At 33.8% G+C, this 20933-nt stretch overlaps 1 protein-coding gene across 1 annotated transcript in view; it reads right to left on the minus strand.

The window, feature by feature from the left end:
* Window positions 1-459: 459 nt before the first annotated feature.
* Window positions 460-20933, minus strand: part of DTWD2 (DTW domain containing 2) — a gene marked incomplete at both ends in the record, with an annotated part of 59928 nt that continues 39454 nt past the window's right edge. The window contains 2 exons of the mRNA XM_084252283.1: window positions 460-630; window positions 6903-7031. Of these exons, the coding sequence (XP_084108409.1) occupies window positions 460-630; window positions 6903-7031 (300 nt within the window). The remainder of the gene's footprint in view (window positions 631-6902; window positions 7032-20933) is intronic.

The following is a 20933-nucleotide window of genomic DNA, read 5'->3' on the forward strand; positions in this document are numbered from 1 at the left end:
GTAAACCAACTGGTTATCACTATTGTCTTTTTTTATTTTTTTCAAACTATAAAGTTGTGTACTTACAAGACTGCAAATTGATGTATCTTCTATTACATGTCTGCATCTAATGATCTATAAACATCAACAGAAACAATACATAGTTCTAATCAGTTACAACTTCCTTCAATATAATAAACAAGAAAGTCTAACCAAGTTCAACAATTAGCCACGCTTTAAATTATGAATTTGAAAGAATGAATTAGAGGCACGTTTTAAAAAATAAATGCAGTGTGACATCTTAATTCAGTCAACGAAATGTGTTTGATTTTATGGCTATCTGGTTTGCTTCCCTTTCTGGGCAAGTTAGTATGCAACTCTTAGTCCGTAATCAAAAACCTACAAACTTATATTGTAAGAAAACTTAACTTGACAATGTTAGTCAAAGACACTATAACTAGCACCATAAGAACAAGTGCACTAAATTTTAACACTATTCATTAACAGTTCCATTTTCCTGAGTTTTCGTTTGTTTTTTGGCATGGGCTTAGGATATAATCCATTCTTCAGGAGGTGTTCCTTGCTGAGACGAATTTGAGCACCATGCTGAAGCTGGAAAGAGCATAAAGCTTGAAGTGGGCGAAGCAAAGTCTGTTAAAAAAAAAAAAAGATACTGAAAAATGTCAGTAACAAATCATGATATTCTATTTATATATTTTTTTAGAGACAGGGATTATAGTCAGTCTTAAAATTATTCTTGGTTCCTAACTATGAAAAACATTAGCCATTCTAACAATCATATATTGATTTCTAAATAATTTCTTTACATTCATATCTTAACATGCCACTAAGATATTTCCCAGGAGCAAAGAAAATCCTCTGTGTAAAAAAAAATTAATTTCTAAAAGGTTTTCTGGTATAAAATCAGTGTTCTGTAAATTCTTTGGTCTGTAGGTACAAAGTGAGAATTTTCAGGGGGCCTCTGTTACCATGTGCTGGTACTGAGTAGAGCTAATGCAATTCCACTAAAAGTTCACAAGGTAAAATTTAAAAAATAGAGAAAGTGCTATATTAACAAAACATGCCCAAACGCAAGGGTTCCAAGGTATAAAAAGTTCTAGTACATATTATAGTAGCTGAAAGAAAATATCACTAACTTTAAGCACAAAACTTTTGCCAATCTATCAGGAAGAATCAGAGGGCGAAGTAAGGACAAAAGTGCTAACTCTTCTTAAGGGCCTGGTGCCAGATTACAGATAAATAAACAAGAACAAAGTGATGAGATTTTAATTCAAATCTGCTTTCACAGCTCACATTATGCAATTTCCACTAGATATGTCTTTTTATCATGCTATTTCCAAATGCCTGAAAAACTGCTGAAGAACAAAGGGTAAGGATGAATCAGCAGACTAGGGAAGCTATTCCATGTTAAGTTCTTTATTTTGAGAAGACCTATCTATATATAGTGAAGCCAAATGAAAAATTACTACTCTCATCCATCATCTTAAGATTTTATTCTCTTGCCCATAATAAAAGGTTATTGGTGGGAAAATGTAGTAATACCAATAAGAGGATATAACATTTATACACATAATATAGTAATATCCAAATATTCATAGGAAATAATGACAAACCTAAAGAAAGAAATGGACAGCAATATAATTTAGAGGACTTTAATATTCCACTTCATTAATAGATGGGTCACTCAGAGAAAAAAGGAAATCAGAAAAACTGAACTTAAATGACATGTAAGATCAACTGGACTTAATGGATACATTCCACCCAAAAGCAAATAAATACACATTCTTTGAAAGCACACACATATGTTTGGTCACATGTGAAAGAATGGACTTGGGCCACCATTTTATACCATACACAGAAGTCAACTCAAAATTGGTTGAAGATTTGAATGTTAAAACCTGAAACCATAAAACTCCTATAAGAAAACAAGCAAAAAGCTCCTGATCTTGGTGATTTTTTTTCCATTTGACACCAAAAATAAAGCCAAACAAGCAAATAAAAACAAGACAACTACATTAAACTAAAATGCTTCTGCACAGCAATGAAACCATAAACAAGATGAAAATACAACCTTCTGAATGGGAGAAGATACTTGCAAATCATGTCACAGATAAGTATCATATCACCCGAAATCTATAAAAAAATGCATATACCTCACTAGTAAAAAATAAAACCAAACACCTCAATTTTTAAAAGTCCAAAGAGACAGTTTTCCAAAGAAAAATATTGTTTTCCAAAGAAATATTTCTTCATACTAACAGCCAACAGGATTATAAAAACCTGTTCAATCACAAAGGAGATGCAAATCAAAAGCAAAGTGACATTCCATCTCCACCTGGTAGATGGATATTATCAGAAAGACAACAAGTATTGGCGAAGATGTGGAGAAAGGGAGCTCTTGTGTACTGTTGGTGGGAATGTAAATTGGTGAAGCTATTTTGGAAAACAGTATAGAGGTTCTTCAAAAATTGACAACAGAACTCCCATATAATTCAGCAATTCAATTTCAGGGTATTTATCCAGAGAAAATGAAAAAAACAAAAAACTGACTCAAAAAAATCAAAACTACCATGAGATACCATCTCACACCAGTGAGAATGGCACATATTAAAAAAACTAGCAACAACAAATGTTGGCGAGGGTGTGGAGAAAAAGGAACTCTTCTGCACTGTTGGTGGGAGTGCAAACTGGTCCAACCACTATGGAGAGCTGTGTGGAGATTTCTGGACCTACTAAACATAGAGCTTCCATAGGATCCAGCAATTCCACTCCTAGGTATTTACCCAAAGGACACAGAAACATCAATTCCAAAGAGCACCTGCACCCCTATGTTTATAGCAGCACTGTTTACAATAGCTAAGCTTTGGAAACAACCCAAATGCCCAAAAATAGATGACTGGATCAAGAAGATGTGGTACATATATACCATGGAATATTACTCAGCATTCAAAAAAGATAAACACATGCAATTTGCAGCAACATGGATGGCGCTGGAAGGGATCATGCTCAGCGAAATAAGCCAAAAAGAAAAAGATAAATACCGGATGGTCTCACTCATAGCAGGAATCTAGAAAACTTAAATAAGGGACCAGGAAAATGAATATAAGAAAGTGAAAATCAAAATCAACAAAAAACTATGAACCAGAGACACTTTTTGGGGGGTGGGGGGCGGGAGGGGAAGGATTGGGGTCAGAATGGGGCGTTTGCAATTGTATGGGGGAATATAAAAATAAAATTTAATATTAAAAAAAAAAGAAAAAAAAAAAAAAAAAGGAGATTCAAACCCCCTTGGTCTTCACATGCTCCCAAATACAGATAGCTCTGACTGTATCACTGTGTAGGATCAAGGATTGCTTTGAAGTTATACAGAGTTTCACCTTTACTAATTAACTAAGTCTGCTAGAAACCAACCTCTTTCATTAACTGAAATTGTTAGAATTTAACTAAATGTCTTCTTTCTGTGCATGTAATTTGCCTATGTCAACATACATCAAAAATTCCAGGTTGGGAACCATTCATGGAGAGAGCTCTGGGATTGGTTTCAGTGGCTGGGTCATCATTTTGGTGCTGAATAACAATTTTTAATAAATTTTTCTTATTAAAAAAAAAAATACACACTCCTCCTGATCTCTGCAATATTATTTACAAGGCCCAAAAGATTGAACTATACCAATATTCAAATCATGTTGTACACCTGAAACTAATACACCAATTATATCTGATATTTTTTCAGTTTTATTTATATATTTTTACATTGTTGTTTATTTTTGTATGATGTTTGCTTTCTCCTCTCAGGTGTTGTCCCCATAAAATTACTACAACCAAGACACCTGTGAACCATCACCATTGACTCTTGTGTTCTTCCCTCCCATTTTAATCCCTCTTCCTCACCCTCCCCTGCTGAACATCTCTAATTTACAGTTTGCCTCTACTTCTATCTTTTTTCTTTTTTCTGAGCCCTTGTATAGTTTCCGCTATATTTCTCCTATAAGTGAAACCATTTGATATTTTTCTTTTTTTCCTTCTGACTTATTTCATTGAACATTATCACTTCCAGATCCATCCATGTTTCTGCAAATGGCATAAATTTATATTTTTTTGTTTGCTGAGTAATATTCCATTGTGTATATAGACCACATCTTCTTGATGCAGTCATCTGTTTTGGGGCATTTAGGTTGTTTCCATAGCAACCTGCAATAAATGGTGCTGCAATAAACATAGGAGTGCAGGTTTCTTTTCGAATTAATGTTTTTGTGTCCTCTGGGTAGATCTCTAGGAGTGGAACTGCTGGGTCATATGGTAGATTCATTTTTAGTAATTTGAGCATTCTCCATACAGCTTTCCATACTAGTCGGACCAGTCTGCATTCCCACCAGTAATGTAAAAGTATTCTTTTTCTCACCATCCTCGCCAGCATTTGTTGTTAGTTTTTTGGTTTTTGTTATTTATTTATGCATACAAGAACTGGGGTACAGGCCAGAGATGCGGGGGATGAGAGAATTCACCAGAGACAGAGTGGGGAACAGAACAGGCAGACTGACTGAAATACATTACTGAGAGGAGCAGCAGGCGCAACAGGAGAGGTCTGCTGCGCCATGTGGGTTGCTCTCTGGCCGGCCTGGAGATTGATCTCATGCTGCAGTGGCTGTGGATTGCTTCACAGTGAGGTGCTTAACCCCTTGCACCACCAGGGAGGCCCTGTTTGTTTTTGTTTTTTTTTTAAGATTTATTGTTATATATTTATGCATACAAGAACTGGGGTGTAGACCACAGGTGTGTGTTGGGGGGGGCGGCGGGGAGAGGATTCACCAGAGACAGAGGAGCAGAATACGCAGACTGACTGAAATACACTGCTGAGAGGAGCAGCGGGCGAATCAGGAGAGGTCTGCTGTGCCATGTGGGTAGCTTCCTGGCTGGCTGGGAATCGAACTCGTGCTGCAGTGGCTGAGGATAGCTTCATAGGTTGCATCTTAACCCCTTGTGCCACCAGGGAGGGCCCCCTGTTGATAGTTTTTTAATGTAGGCCACTCTTACTGGTGTAAGAACACAGGTTTTCTGATGTGACAGTATATGAATCAATATCAGGAAAATAAATTTTTCAAAACTAGGAAAGTGGGGTACAATCGAAGCATTAGTAGTAGTAGCATAAATCACTACTAACATTAAAGGTTATATTTAAGACTACAGTCAAGATCTAATTCTAATTTAAGAAATATGGGATTTCAGTTCATAGAGAATTTTTGGGGGTACTCAACAGAAGAGGAAATAAAAAATTTAAATCTATAGCCAAATAAAACTATATTTTTCCCTCAAGACTCCAAGCACTAATAAGTCCTAGGCTTGATGTTGGATGATCCTAGAATGCCATTACATCAATAAATAGGAAAATTCAGACTGTACAGAAAGCAAGTTTAAACAACAGCACTAGGTTTTATCTTCCTTTTAAGATACCTAGAAATAGCATAGTTTTGTCTCAAGAACATGCAGGAATGGTTGTACAAAAACTGAAAGGTCGGTATAGGGATAATAAAGGGATAATAGGGATAATAAAGGGATAATAGGGATAATAAAGGTATAATAGGGATAATAAAGGTATAATAAAGGTACATAGAGCAGGTAATAAGCTTAGAGGGGACGAAGAAAAGTCTGAGAACACTCCCAGGCCTCTTAAGGTAAGAATCCAGACTCCCTTAAATTTTTTTTTCTCAAAGAAGAGAAAATAGAGAAACAGAAAATGTCTCAACTTAAATCAAAGTCTACTCATATAAACACACACACATACAAACACACACACATACACAAGCACACACACAAAACCTATTCATGAAAGCCATTCTTTCAAGGAAGAAAATTCTCTACCTCTGAAATTTCCTATGACTTAAGGTAAATGAAGAGGGGAAAGGCAACTCGATTCTTGCATCTGGCATTCTTTAATTTTCCTTGTTCTAGAAGGCTTTTGTCAATTTTTTCGTGGTAACTAATCCAGTTACTCATACCTGAGCTTTTATACATTACTGAAATTTCCTTCATGACTAAGGCAAACCCTTACAATAGTAACCATATTGTATAACTGAGAGAGAATAAAAAGGCAGGAAAGAGTACTGTGTGTGTGTGTGTGTGTGTGTGTGCGCGTGTATTTATAAAACTTCATTTAATTATGCTCATTATTCTCAGTTACCTTTCTCAATTGTATTTATCAAAAATTTCCCGTGATTAAAAAATCCTAACAAATTAAGTTTTATTTTATTATTTTTTCTTTTGCCTAAAATACAAAATATTACAAGTTTCAAAAGACTGAGATATTAGTGAGTTCACTGAAATGTTATTCTTTGCAGTTGATTATTAATTACATATAAAATCATCAGGTTTACATGGAAATTCAATTCAATGAAATGATTGCAGGTTATAACCTTTTCATATTCTGCAGATGTTTTTCTCAAAAAAAAAAAAAAACACACACTTTTTTGCACTATAAGCAAGGCTAATTAATAAGATAAACCAAAAGCTGGCATACCTCTTCAAGTGAAAATACCAATGCAAAAATTTAAAAACTGCAATAAAATGTTCTTACTAAAAGAGAAATAGAAAATATTAAAAAGGAAAATCTAGACCCCCAAAAAACTGTATTTAATGTTGTGTCACTTAAAAGCAATTTAGCATATTACAAATGCTGTTTATACAACTTAGAATGAGTATTTAAATAATGCAATCTGGAATGCTACAGTAACATAGAGAAAAACACCAGAGTGGAAAGAAAGGAGGTTATAAAAGACCAAATATCTATCACAGAAAAGTTCTACTTGTCAGCTACAAATGTAACATGTTATGCCTTACTAAATTTTCTAGATAAAATCTAACCGAACTCCTATTTTCAAAAACTGTGTAACTTTCCAAAGACATACCTCTTGTATGGAATTATTTTTCTCCAAGATGGAAAGAGCAACAGCTGCACACTCCAGCGTAGAAAGGCACCGATTCGTTGGCTGTGTCCGAATGACATACTGACTAGAAATGCTAGTTTTTAACTGCACCTGAAACCAAAAACAGAATGAATGAGTGCAATATTTGTTTTAAATTTAAACTACAAAGTCTGTTTTTTAAATACTGATTAATTTCCTTCGAAATGGCCAGTTTAAAAATATTAAATGTGCCAGTATCTTCTATATATAATATTCTTTTGTTACTGCTATTGTTGAACTACATAAGCAAAAGAATAAGCAAGCATGATTATATGACTATACACATATTCGACAAAGAACATATATCTAAAATATATACAACTATATATATAAATGAAAAAGATTACTAACCTTCTCCCAAAGAATAGATACTTGACAAAAAATGACAGAAGAACAGGAAAGGTCAAAGTGTTCAACATGATTTTCTTTTTTTTTTTTTTTTGAGGGATCTCATTCCTTTCTTATAATTTTATTTATTTATCTGAGGTAAGCTGACATGATTGTATTTTGGGAGTAAAGAGGCTCCTCCCACCCCCTTTCAGGTGTTATTATCATGGCTAATAATCTTCTCTCAGGGCACAAGAACAGATATTTTACAAAAAAAAAAAAAAAAAAAGAAAAGAAAGTAAGAATAGCAAATGGTGAAAGTGTTTAACAAGATTTAATGCAAATTAAAATCATGATTTCATTACCATGTAATATTACCCCTGTGTGGAAGATAATGAAACAAGGCAAGAGAAAAAACAAAACAAAACAAAAAGAACCCTTAGTTCTGACAACAGAATGGTCATTACCAAAGGGGAAGGGAAATTGCAATCAGGGTAAAATAGGTAAAGGGGATTAACACTGGACAGACACCAAGTGACTTTTGATGGTGATTGGAATGTAGTACATAAGTATTGAAATACAAAGCTGAATGCCTTAAAGTTTAAAAAAGAGATACAAACAAACAAATAAAACAAAATACAAATTCTTACTGTAGCATTAATCAATACTGTAGCATCAATACTGTAGCATTCCAGATTGCATTATTTAAATACTCATTATAGAACAGAATGTTGGTCACTGAAGTGATAGGGCAATAGGCGAGGGTGGGTAGATAAACTGGGCAAAAAAGGTCAATTGTATGGGTGGTGGATACAAGTATACTTTTGATGGGAATTATAACGTAGCATACACTGATGACAAATAATGCTGTATACCTAAAACCCATATGATGTTATAAACAAACGTCACCTCTGTAATTTTTTTTTAATCACAATGAAAGACAGACAACTCTATGCTCACTGGAACACGTAAAATCAGAAAAAAAAAAAAGAAATGGCAGATGGGGAGGATATGGAGCAAATGAAATTCCCATATGCTGTTGTGGGAATAAAAATGGTTTAAGCACTTTGAGGAATGCCCAGTTGGCTTTTTGTTACTTTATATTTTACTCTTCCTTTAAATTCTAACATAAACTGATAGGTTATAATATTATTATATTATATAATATTATATTATATATTATATTATATTATCATTATATTATATAGGTTATATTATTATTGCTATTGTTAAATAATATATTTCTATTATTCTGTTTGTGAGTGTGTCTAAACATACACATACATACATATGTACATGTGCATATGTATGTGTGTATACATACATGTAAAAGTAGAATACTATATATACTTTCTCCATAACATAATATTTTAGCTGAGACCTGATGAGTGAGACAGAATTGGATGTGAGAAAGGTAATAGAAAATCTGATGTCAACATTTTGACCTTCTGATTCCTATTTTAATTAAATGAAACCCAAGTAATCTTAGATTCATAAAGTCATACTCCTAGTCTACACTCTGATCAGAATCACATTTAAGGTTGTGTGAGTAGATGAGAATTTTAGTTTTTGCTCATAAAATATGTAAGTCTAAGGATTGGAGGTAGTGATATCTAAGTCTTAACACACAGCTACTTATTAAAAATCAGATGTTCTTTTTAATATTCTAGTACTCTAAGGTCCTATGAGTCTCACATTCCTTTACCACTTAAAAGTCTCTTATTCATAGCATCTTGTCCCACAATCTCGTTCCTCCTTTGTTTCTCTTGCAGACTGCCACGATGTGACAAATATGGGTCTTCAACTACTCTGACTGCTCTTTGCTCAAAGAATTCTCTATAATTCACATGCTTATTTCCTTAGAAAGAAGAGCAGAGGAAGGGGGAAGCACAGGGTAAGGGAGTGAGGAAGGAAAGTGAAGTGGGCATCATAAGATTTATTATAGCATGTATTTAATTCTGGAATGCATCTTTTAAAGCATATTTGACTAATAATATTATGGTCATTGTCTCTTTTGCTGTACAGAAGCTCTCCAATTTGATGTAGTCTCAGCTGTCCATCCCCGCCTTCACCATCACTGCCTTGGGCGATGCGTCTGCAAAGATGTCCCCGATGTGCAAATCACGTAGTGTTTCGCCCACATTTCCTTCTATATATTTTATGGTTTCAGGTCTTATGTCTAGTTCTCCAATCCATTTTGAGTTGATTTTTGTGTATGGTGTGAAGAGAAACCCCACCAACTGGGAGAACATTTTTGCGCACGGCACTGGTGATGGAGGACTGATCACGAAAATATGCAAAGAGCTGATGAGACTCAGCAACAACAAAGAAAATAACCCAGTCAAAAAATGGGCAGAAGAGCTAAGGAGAGTCTTCTCTGAAGAGGAAATGCGGATGGCCGACGGGCATGTGGGAAAATGTTCAGCGTCACTTGTAATCAGGGAAATGCAAATCAAAACTACCATGAGCTACCATCTTACACCAGTGAGAATGGCACATATTAAAAAAACTAGCAACAACAAATGTTGGCGAGGGTGTGGAGAAAAAGGAACTCTTCTGCACTGCTGGTGGGAGTGCAAACTGGTCCAACCACTATGGAGAGCTGTGTGGAGATTTCTGGACCTACTAAACATAGAGCTTCCATAGGATCCAGCAATTCCACTCCTAGGTCTTAACCCAAAGGACACAGAAACATCCATTCCAAAGAACACCTGCACCCCTATGTTTATAGCAGCACTATTTACAATAGCTAAGCTTTGGAAACAACCCAAATGCCCAAAAATAGATGACTGGATCAAGAAGATGTGGTACATATATACCATGGAATATTACTCAGCATTCAAAAAAGATAAACACATGCAATTTGCAGCAACATGGATGGCGCTGGAAGGGATCATGCTCAGCGAAATAAGCCAAAAAGAAAAAGAAAAATACCGGATGGTGTCACTCATAGCAGGAATCTAGAAAACTTAAATAAGGGACCAGGAAAATGAATAACTATAAGAAAGTGAAAATCAAAATCAACAAAAAACTATGAACCAGAGACACTTTTTGGGGGGTGAGGGGCAGGAGGGGAGGGATTGGGGTCAGAATGGGGGGGCTGCAATTGTATGGGGAATATAAAAATAAAATTTATTATTTAAAAAAATAATAATAATATTATGGTCATATTAAAAATGGTCAATGGTCATATTAAAAAATGGAAAATGGTCAAAAGATATATTTAATGATAAAGAAATTAGCCTTTAAGAATAATTCTTAATGTTGATTAACTGTAATTACTACAAGCATTGATATTTCCTCAGGTCAACTAATAGAACAGAGTACAGCCAACTGTCACCTTCAATACACAATTCCAAGTTATCACTGAAAGTATATCTAATAAACATCTGATTACAACAAAACCTTTGGACAACATGCAAAATTCAACGCGACTTTCATTCATTAGAATGGATTTATTATTTAAACAAGATTTCTACTTCACTGAGGATTCTGTATCTTAGTGTGGCCCACGTGGCTGTGTGAAAACTCTGAATCTGAAATTTATCATAAATCAGAAGATTTCAGAATATCTTTCAAAAACATCTTTCCAGGAATTTTCCAGTAACTGGATATGTTAAGAGTATATAACTAAGATCTGTCATACTATTAACATGTATATTCTCAAACCATGTGCTTGGGATATTCTCCCAGATCTGCTGATTTAGCTTTCATTTCACTCTGGAATCAATGTATAAATGAGCAAGAGTAGAAAGAAACCAATAGGTTTCTTCTTGAGGATTAACAGGCATCGTGATAATTTGTCAGAAATTGCCTTGTTTTCTTGAATAAAAACTCAAGAACATCCAGGGCAAAATGAGCTACTCTGAGAAAAGAAAAAAATTAAATCTGGTGATAATATGGTGTATATACATACATACACATATATACTGAAAACCAGGACTATTGTATCAAACATGACAATAATTAATCAAATATTCTCAGCCACATCATTCAGTTTTTTAGCTCCTCCTCACCTATAAAAATAAGGCGGCTACACCTATGGTACTGAAAGTGACAGACCCTAAAACTATTTGTATATACAGATACTTAAATATAACTCTATATTTAAAATTATAATTACCATTAATTATAGGAATATTAAAAGGATTACTTGCTTTTATTCTACAGAATTCTTCTTTTTTTAAAGATTTATTTATTTATATAAGCACTGGGTACAGTCAGAAGTGCAGGAGGGTGAGAGAATCCCCCAGAACCAGAAGCAGAACATACAGACTGATGAAGTACACTGCTAAGGGGAGCAGCGGGTGCGGCAGGAGAGGTCTGCCCACCATGTGGAACCCTCACTGGTGGCTGGGGATGGAACCAGCGCTGCAGAGGCTGCGGGCAGCTTCACAGCCCAGTGCTCAACCACTGTGCCAATGGGGAGGCCCATATTCTACAGAATTCTAACATTGTTCTCTATAAGATAAAAATCTGAGAAAATCTTACATCTAAATATTTTCAGCAATTTCTTTTAAGATACAGAGAAAATTCAACCAGAGCAAAACTCAGCATGTTATTGAAATCTGTATCAAGAACATAAATAAGTTATCTTTTTTAGACATTATGCTTTAAATCAAAGTGACATTTTTAGAGCACTCATTTGGAGGAAAAAAAACCTAAAGGGACTCAATGTCGTGCAATTTTTTAAATTGTACAATCATAGAAGGAAGGTATATGTCACAAAAATCTTTTCTATAACCATTATATAAGTCCTATCATACACAAACACAATTTATTCCACAATAAAAATGAAGATATCAAAAAGCTTCTAAAACTGTCAATCCAAGAAACATGCATTATCTTGATAACATGAGAAGCTCTAGTGTCTTATGACCAATTATATCACTTTTTCTATCATATTATCACTCTATGACATTTAAAGTTCTATTTTTTTAAGACTTTAAATACAGAAACAGTTTTTATACTGTGGAAACAACGGTATTTATAGTGTTCCTTCAAAATAAAATGTTTATAAATGTTTTATAACAAACATCTCATAATAACACGTTTGCATTTAGTTACATCTTCTAAAGGAAATTCTACAAAAGATGAAGTGTGTTGCAGACAAAGGACATTCATTATGCAACTTATAAAATACTCTTACTTAAGGTGAGTGATTTTGGAATTGTTTAAAAATACCGCATTTGAGTTAGCACAAGGTATATCTGCAACAATATAGTATATATTAGTTGTCTGATGACCAAAGGTCAGCTTTATTTTTTTTTTTTTTTTTAAATCAAAAGAGTAAGAATTTTATTAGTCAGATAACAAGAAGGCCAAGAAGTGAGTATTACAGCTTGCATTAAAACTTCTATTTACATTAGATCTACACTTGTTCTGTACATTGTCATCATGAAATTGAATTTGTCTAGATGGTTTACTGAGGGGGCAAAAATGACTTTCTGTAATAGTCTGCGTTTAGGCAAAATGAGTCACTGCCATCGCCCATGAATACTTCAATTGTCCTTGAGCCTATGAAAATTGTAAATCTGGTTTTATATGTTTGTTATACAAAATTGAATTTATTCACAATATGTTTGACATTGCAAATTGCATTTATTAGAATATGTTTGCTGTAGAATATTGAATTTACTTCATAGTTTCAATACATACATCAGCATAGTAATGATTAACTCACTGCCTATGCCATCACTAATTTATTCTGTAACTTTGCCAAATAGCATGAATTCAGTGGGAATTAATCTTCTGCCTATGCTTTCTCCTACATTTGATTCGTTTCTAAAGAAAATACAAAAATTGTTTCTTCATCAAGGTACACTCCCTTATATGCAAAAATAAATCTTTAAAAAAATAAAAATTGTAATTAACAGAAAATCCTATAAAACTTCAAGGCTCTTTGTATTTTTCCTAAAGAGGTTTATATAAAAGTTCATTTATTTAACAAATTCATATTGAGCTGAATTATACCAAGAACTACACAGGTTACTAGGGATAGAGTCCCTATAAATAAAATATGCGTTCCAAATCATACTTCTTAGATGACAATGTACAAGTCATTATACCTTTGCCAATACTAAAATCTTAGTGATTTTATTTGCTAAATAAAGCATGTTATCTTCTTAATTTGCTTATCTATATTACTACTGAAGTTAAAATTCTCCTCAGATCTATTTTCTTTTTTTTTTTTTTTTTTTATCATAATCAAAACAGTACATTTTATATAGAAACATTTTTTCTAAGAAACAAAAGCATATCTATATTCTATATAATTACATCTATCTTTAGAGTCTATTTTTTTTTTTTTATAAATTTTATTGTTATATTCCCCATACAATTGCAGCCCCCCATTCTGACCCCAATCCCTCCCCTTCAAAGGTCAGCTTTAGCTTAAAATTTAGCAATACATCTACCATTATAGGAAAAAGAAAGAGAAAATACTGATCCAAACAGACTTATTAAAACTCTGATGAACGGTAAAGACGCTAATTGCAAAATTTGAAATGACAGTAAATGCTAAGCCTGGTTGTTTTCAAACAATCTCAGTGTTATGTATGACATGACAGTTTAAGAGGATAGCATAAGGCTCAAGGTTACCATCCTCATTAACAAAGTACTAGAAGATTCTTGGATCTGCATCTTTTATATTCTAGTATCTTTTCTACGCGTTAAAAAAATAGATGGTAATTACAAAAGACCTATAAAATTTAGAAATGCACAATTTAGGGAATTGCCCTGGGAATATGTACTATATGACATTTACTACACCAATACTTTCATTAAATTTTTGGGATTTCTAAAATTGAGGTATAACATATCTAACATTATAACATTATACGTTTCTGTATTTCTACATACTGGAAAATAATCACCACAGCAAGTCTAGTTAACATCTGTCACACACACAGTTATAAATTATTTTTCTTTTGATAAGAACTTATAAGTTATTCTCTCAACAACTTTCAAATAAGCAAAACTGTATTATTAATCATAATCACCATGCTGCACATTGCATATTTGAGACTTATTTAACTGGAATTCGATGCCTTTTATCCCATTCACCCATTTCACACAAACCCCACACCCTGCTGGAGACAACCACTAATCTGTTCTCTGTAATAATGAGCTTGATTTTTTTTTTTTAACATTCCACATGTAAGTGAGAATATATGATATCTGTCTCTGTAGTGGTAGGGATTGTATAACAACATGAATGTACAATGTAATGATGTTAAAAATACATTTAAAAATGGCTAAGGAATCAAAATTGACAGTATGTTTATTCCACCATAATTTAAAAAACATTATAAAAAGAATTATTAATTAGCCAGAAATCACTGTAAGAGACGACAGCTAAAAAGTGGATGGGATTTGACAGGTAGAGATGAAGTCAAGCACATCCCAAAACTGCTAGAGAAAACTACTTCATATCAACTAAACCTCTAATTCCAGAAATTACAATACAAAGATTCCTAGAGCAATATTTAGGATAAACCAACACTGATGAATCCAGGCCACTCATACCCATACCAGATCCATTTCCCACGTCCTAATCTTTAAAGAACAGAGACATTTTTGTCTGCAATCTAAAACCAGGAGAAGCTTTCTTTTATTTAAAAAAAAAATCATTAATAAGAAATACAGTAGAATGCTCACTCTACAAAGCAAATTAGGAAATACAAATCCAAACAGTAAGATTATTTTCCACAATTAGTGTAGACAGAATTTAACACTAATTCAGGGAGATAGAGAAACAGATCTTCCAATTCCAGTATACTGGCAATATACTTGGCATAGCAACCTCATAGTTTCTGTCAAAATATAAAACATGAAAACTCTGATTCAGCCTTTACTTCTAGTTATCTACCACAGAGAAGCACAGACTACACATAAGGTTGGTCACTAAGGCACTGCTTATATAACAACAGCATGAACACTAAATGATACAGCAGAGGAAACGGTTAAATGTACAGCAGTACATCTATTCAATGGAATGACATGGAACAGTTTGTTTTTCCTTTTTTTTAAAATATATCTCAAATACTGACATAAACAGATGGCTCTGTGTGAGGCCCTATATTTTAGGAGTTAAAAGAAGAAATTCTAAAGCCAGAATAGAGTTTGATTCACATTCAGACTGTTAACTACTTTTTGTAACTGTAGAAGGTTTTTTTTTAAAAAAACCTATTTCCTGCTAATGAACAAGAATCTCATATTTCATTTATTCTTAAACATATATTTTCTCGGGCCTCCCCGGTGGTGCAGAGGGTTGAGCACCACACTGTGAAGCCATCTGCAGCCTCTGCAGCGCAGGTTTGATTCCCAGCGGGCCAGGGAGATACCCACATGGCACAGCAGACCTCTCCTGTCTCGTCCGCTGCTCCCCTCAGCAGTGTTTTTTGGTTCCTCTGCCTGTTCTGCTCCCCACTCTGTCTCTGGTGAACTCTCTCACACTCACATGCCTCTGGCCTTTACCCCAGTTCTTATATAAAAATAAATAAATCTTAAAAAAAAAAACCATAAATTTTCTCCTAACATCCTAACATCTGTAAAATTAGGGCATGTCTTTTAACAAAACAGAATTTTAGATTCCCAAACATCAGATCAGATATAACTGGTTTTAAAAATTAATGAGTTTGAAAACAATTACATCAAATGGCAACAGTTGGGATTCTCTTTGGAATTTTTTAAATCACTTTAAAGTATGATGCCTAATTTTTGAGAGGAATGAGTTATTCATGAAGTTTTGTTACACAATAAACTATTATTATTTCCTCATTTCATGTTAAAATACATCTCAGTTTTTTCCATTTACATGTAACTTAATTCTCATATATTTGTTTAGCTTTGAGACCTCTGCAAACTCACACCACTGGTAAATATCATATACGAAAATGCATTCAAATGGTGCTAATATTTCACTTAACTTGTTATTTGAAAACAAAATGCTACCTAACCCATTATTTCTATGAACACATAAAAAAGCATAGTATTGTCTGCAAACATTTCATGATCTTTTCCAACATAGATTGGTGTAAAACTATTAAACACTGAAATAACCAACATAAGTCACAGCCAAACTTACATATGAACCAAGACCTTAAGCTTCCTAATCCATAAGTATTTTTCTTTAGGGTTCTCTGGGACACTTACACAAATATGCTCTTCAGTGTTTGCAAATGGCTTCATGGGAAATACTGAAAACCATTTCAATCCAATGCTATTGAAACTCTACTAGTTCTAATATTGTTAGCTAAACATATTACATGCAAATAATTTTATCATCTTAACTGATTAGTAACTTTGTGTAACAATCTCATAGTTTTATCATTTTAATATTACCTATTAGATTTTGAATATATAGATCTATTTTGGAATACACATTTATAAAATAAGATATTTAACAAGAAAGTTACCTTGAGTTTCTCCTATGTTGCAATTCACAAACTTGAAAATTTCTAACAACTACCAGCACTAGTTGAAATTCTTTTTCTTTTAGAAAATCAGTGTTTCTTTTTAAATATTAAGGAATATCAAATATTGCATCAAAATTTTTTTTCATAAGAAAGAGAACAGAAACAGCTAACAAAAATGACAAGTAGAAATGGTAGTGCTGTGAGTTTGGCAAATATTTATACTTCTGTTCCTAATGAGCAGAAGAGATAAAATAGTATGGTTCAGGATAAAATAGTATGGTTCAGGATTACCAGATGAGGAAGGAACAGGCAAAAAGAAACATGAAGACTATAATGAATATCCCCAATCTCTGTTTAATCAAATCTAGAATATTCTTAATAAAATTTTTCATCAGGCACTACATTTTTAGAGAAATGTACCTGTCTCACTTCACTAGTGGATTTGTGTATTTATATAGATGCAAATGAAGCTCCTTTTGTATGTATTTCAAAATCTCACCCACAAAACCTGAATATTAGTAAATTCTTAGGTCTTTTTGACTATTTCAAGAAATTAAATATTATGCTACTTTACTTAATAGAAGGTCTAGAAATGTTAATTATGCAATAAATTACTAATCATCTACCCTTTCTCAAAAATCGATGTTTAGGAACAACACAAATACTTTACATGAGTTTGGAGCAACAAACTTGGAACTAAATTTTTTTAATTTTTTAATTTTTTTAGATCATTGTTCATTTTTAAACAATATTTACTTCCCTCCACTCCCTCAGGTGTAGTCCCCATAGAGTTTCCTTCCCCAAGGCACCCGTGCACCATCACCTCAGTCCCCTGTGCTCCTCCCTCCCTCCCTCTGATCCCTCTCCCTCTTCCTCCCAAACAGGATGTCTGACTTATAACTGTCCGTTTTTGTTTTGTTGTGTTTTGTACTGTTATTATTTTTTTACACTGATGTCTTATTTGGTTCTCCTATATTTCTGCTATAAGTGAAACCACCCCAATATTTTTCTTTTTCCTTCTGGTTTATTTCACTGAGCAGAATTCCTTTTAGCTCCATCCACATTGCTGCGAATGGCATGAGTTTATCTTTTTTGATTGCTGAATAGTACTCCATTGTGTATAGATATCACATCTTCTTGATACAGTCACCTATTTTGGGTCATTTGGGTTGTTTCTGGGTTTTACCTATTGTAAATAGTGCTGCAATAAACATAGGGGTATAGATGTTCTTTTGAATCAATAACATTGAACTAAATTAATAGCATAATTATATTACTATGTATATACATAAAATTATATATACTCATAGACAAAGTTCACTAAGTATTATTTAAATTTATTTTAGTATAGGGCACTTAGTTACTTGACCCAACCCCAAAAAACTTGCTTCCAGAAAATATTTCATCACTAATATCTACCCTAGCCAATTATTTTAAAGACATACACATTGATTTTTCTCATAAATAAATATTTCTTAAATGTTCTCTAACACTTCCTCTATCATTTCCCTAAGCAGTTAAAGTAACTTTTTAAAATCTATGGTTCTTCTACAATAAGTCAGATCCACACAGCAACCACTTTAGTGTGGTTTATTTTTATTTAAACTGTATTTATTCAGTGGAGTTACTATTTAATTAAAATAAGGTATCAATTCATCGCTGCTCCACAAGTTTTCATCCATCCATCTATTCTCTAATTACTGAGTTCCTGTATGTAACATGCAGTGTTCTCTGCACTCAAGAAAACAAGAGGAATATTTGCCTGCATGGTCTTAACAGTCATTGGAGATATAAGAATAAACAAGAGAAAAATCTCTTTCTCAATTATTCAGTCTAGGAAAATACAGGCAAATAAATGGGCAATTGTTATAGCATGTCCCTGTGATAGGAGTAAGTAGTTTGACATGATAGAATACCTGGAAGAAAATCTAATTTTGCAGAGCTGTTTCAGGGAAAGTAATTAGAGGAAATAAAGTTAAAAGTCAGACCCGATAGGACCCTACTAAGCTAATAAGAGGAATGTGTTTGGGGCAGGGCACCTAGACCAGACAATGTCATATAAAACCAAAGAGTGATAGAATTGTTATAAATGTCAGGGACATACAAAAAAAAAAAAATCTCTTAACACTGGACATAGAATTTACAGGGCTAACAGAAAGAGATGGTGCAGTACACTGCAAGTTCTATTATCAATACAATGTTCTTCCAGCTATATTCAATTTATATCAAAATCTTAACACTTAAAAAGACAAATGTTTCTCTGAAGTATTTATTAAAGCTACACGAGTCCACAATTTATCTCAAAATTAAAAGTTCCATTTTTAAAAGCTTAGGAAAGGATTTTTTTTCCTTAATTTTTTTTTACTGAGTAATAATGGTTTACATTGCTGTTTGTATTTTGGAAGTATAGGATTCCTCCTGCCAGTATTAATATATCAGTAACCTAGATGCAATAAAGTACTTTTTAAATATGTCTTCTTTCTTCTGACCAGATTTGGCTAAATTTTTCCATCTGTATTCAAGTTGTTTTCTAAATTTATTTTTAAAAATGCCTAATTTTTTTTAAAAAGTTACTCTTGTTATTAGTATGGCAAAGTGTTAGAAGGTCAAGTATTTTTTAGCCATCTGTTCCCACTACACAACCCACATCACTTCATAAACACGGGCAGTTTTACCCACTATGGCTCGTAATTGTGCCACATAATCCTACCAGCTGCCTCACTATGCCAAGTGTGCCTGCTATGCAAACAGCTCTCCTTCCTCTGAATTAATTGTGTCCACTGGGCCAATTTAATGCAGTGCTTCTCCAGCATTACCTCTGCCAACTGTGACAGCTGTTGCAAGAAAGTCTACAGTATATAGACTGCTGCTCCCAGGCTCCCCTCAACAGTGAGATGCAAAATGTCTCTGAATAATGTACTGCTCCAAAAGAATGCAAGCAATTAGAGACTTAACCACCATCAATATGATATGGCTCACTAGAAGTTACAGTAATAAACAGATACAAACAAATCATTTCACATTAGTAGATGCTTTCACACATGACGGCAGTCCAGTGAGGTTCACTGGCTCAAAGTACTAACATTTATAAATAAACACATTATAAAATTTAATGTCAGAGTGGCTGAGTGCTTAGGATAACCAAGAAAGTACCAGGAACTGAATTAACACCAAACTGTCCTTAGTTCTAACTTCTATTAACCCCAATCATCCAGAAATCACCCACAATTTTTATGCAAGACAATAAAATAACCTCAGTGCTGTCTGACAAAAAGCAATCGTGACCTGTATAAGTAGTGGTAAATTTTCAAGCAGTCACATTTTTAAAGGAAAAAGGTAAAATGAATTTTAAGAATGTATTTTATTTAACCAAAAAGACTCAAAATATTTACATATAATCACTGAAAAAATTAACAAGATTTTATATTCTTTTCTTAAAACTAAGCCTTTGAAATCCACTGTGTATTTTCTATAGAGAGACACTTTAATTAGGAGGCTACATTTAATGCGAAATAGCTCATCTGTATTTAGATTCTATCCAACAGAGTTTAAAAAGTAGTTCACTTATAATCAGAGTTTTCCAATAACACATTCATTATGCCACACATTCCTTCAATATTTATATCCACACTGAGCAACAAAAAAGAATTAGATACCTGCTTACATGGTTGACTCTCAAAAACATTTTGTAAAATTACATACATCAAACACAAAAGCACATATTACATGATACCATTTATGTAAAATTTTAATAAAAGGGGGGAAAGGATATTTAATCTATTGTGATAGATAACACATTTGGTGAATGTCTGGGGCTGGAGTGAGAGATGAGAAAATTGATTAAAAAGGGCAAGGTTAGCTGGCTCACAGAGACAAGAGTCGGGGAGACCAAAGAAGGATTGATGAGAGGGAACCAATCACAACTGTTGACTTTAAAAATGGATGAAGTGGGGCCTCCGTGGTGTCGCAAGGGGTTAAGCACCACACTATGAAGCAATCCACAGCCTCTTCAGCACAAGTTCAATCCCTGGCTGGCCAGGGAGCAACCCCCATGGTGCAGCAGACCTATCCTGTCTCGCCAGCTGCTCCCCTCAGCAGTATGTTTCAGTTGATCTGCCTGTTCTGCTCCCTGCTCTGTCTCTGGTGAATCCTCTCCTCTCACCCCCTGCATCTCTGGCCTGTACCCCAGTTCTTGTAAGTATAAATAAATCAATCTTAAAAAAAAAAT

The sequence above is a fragment of the Talpa europaea genome (genome assembly GCF_964194135.1).
Source record: "Talpa europaea genome assembly, chromosome: 13".
NCBI lineage: Eukaryota > Metazoa > Chordata > Mammalia > Eulipotyphla > Talpidae > Talpa > Talpa europaea.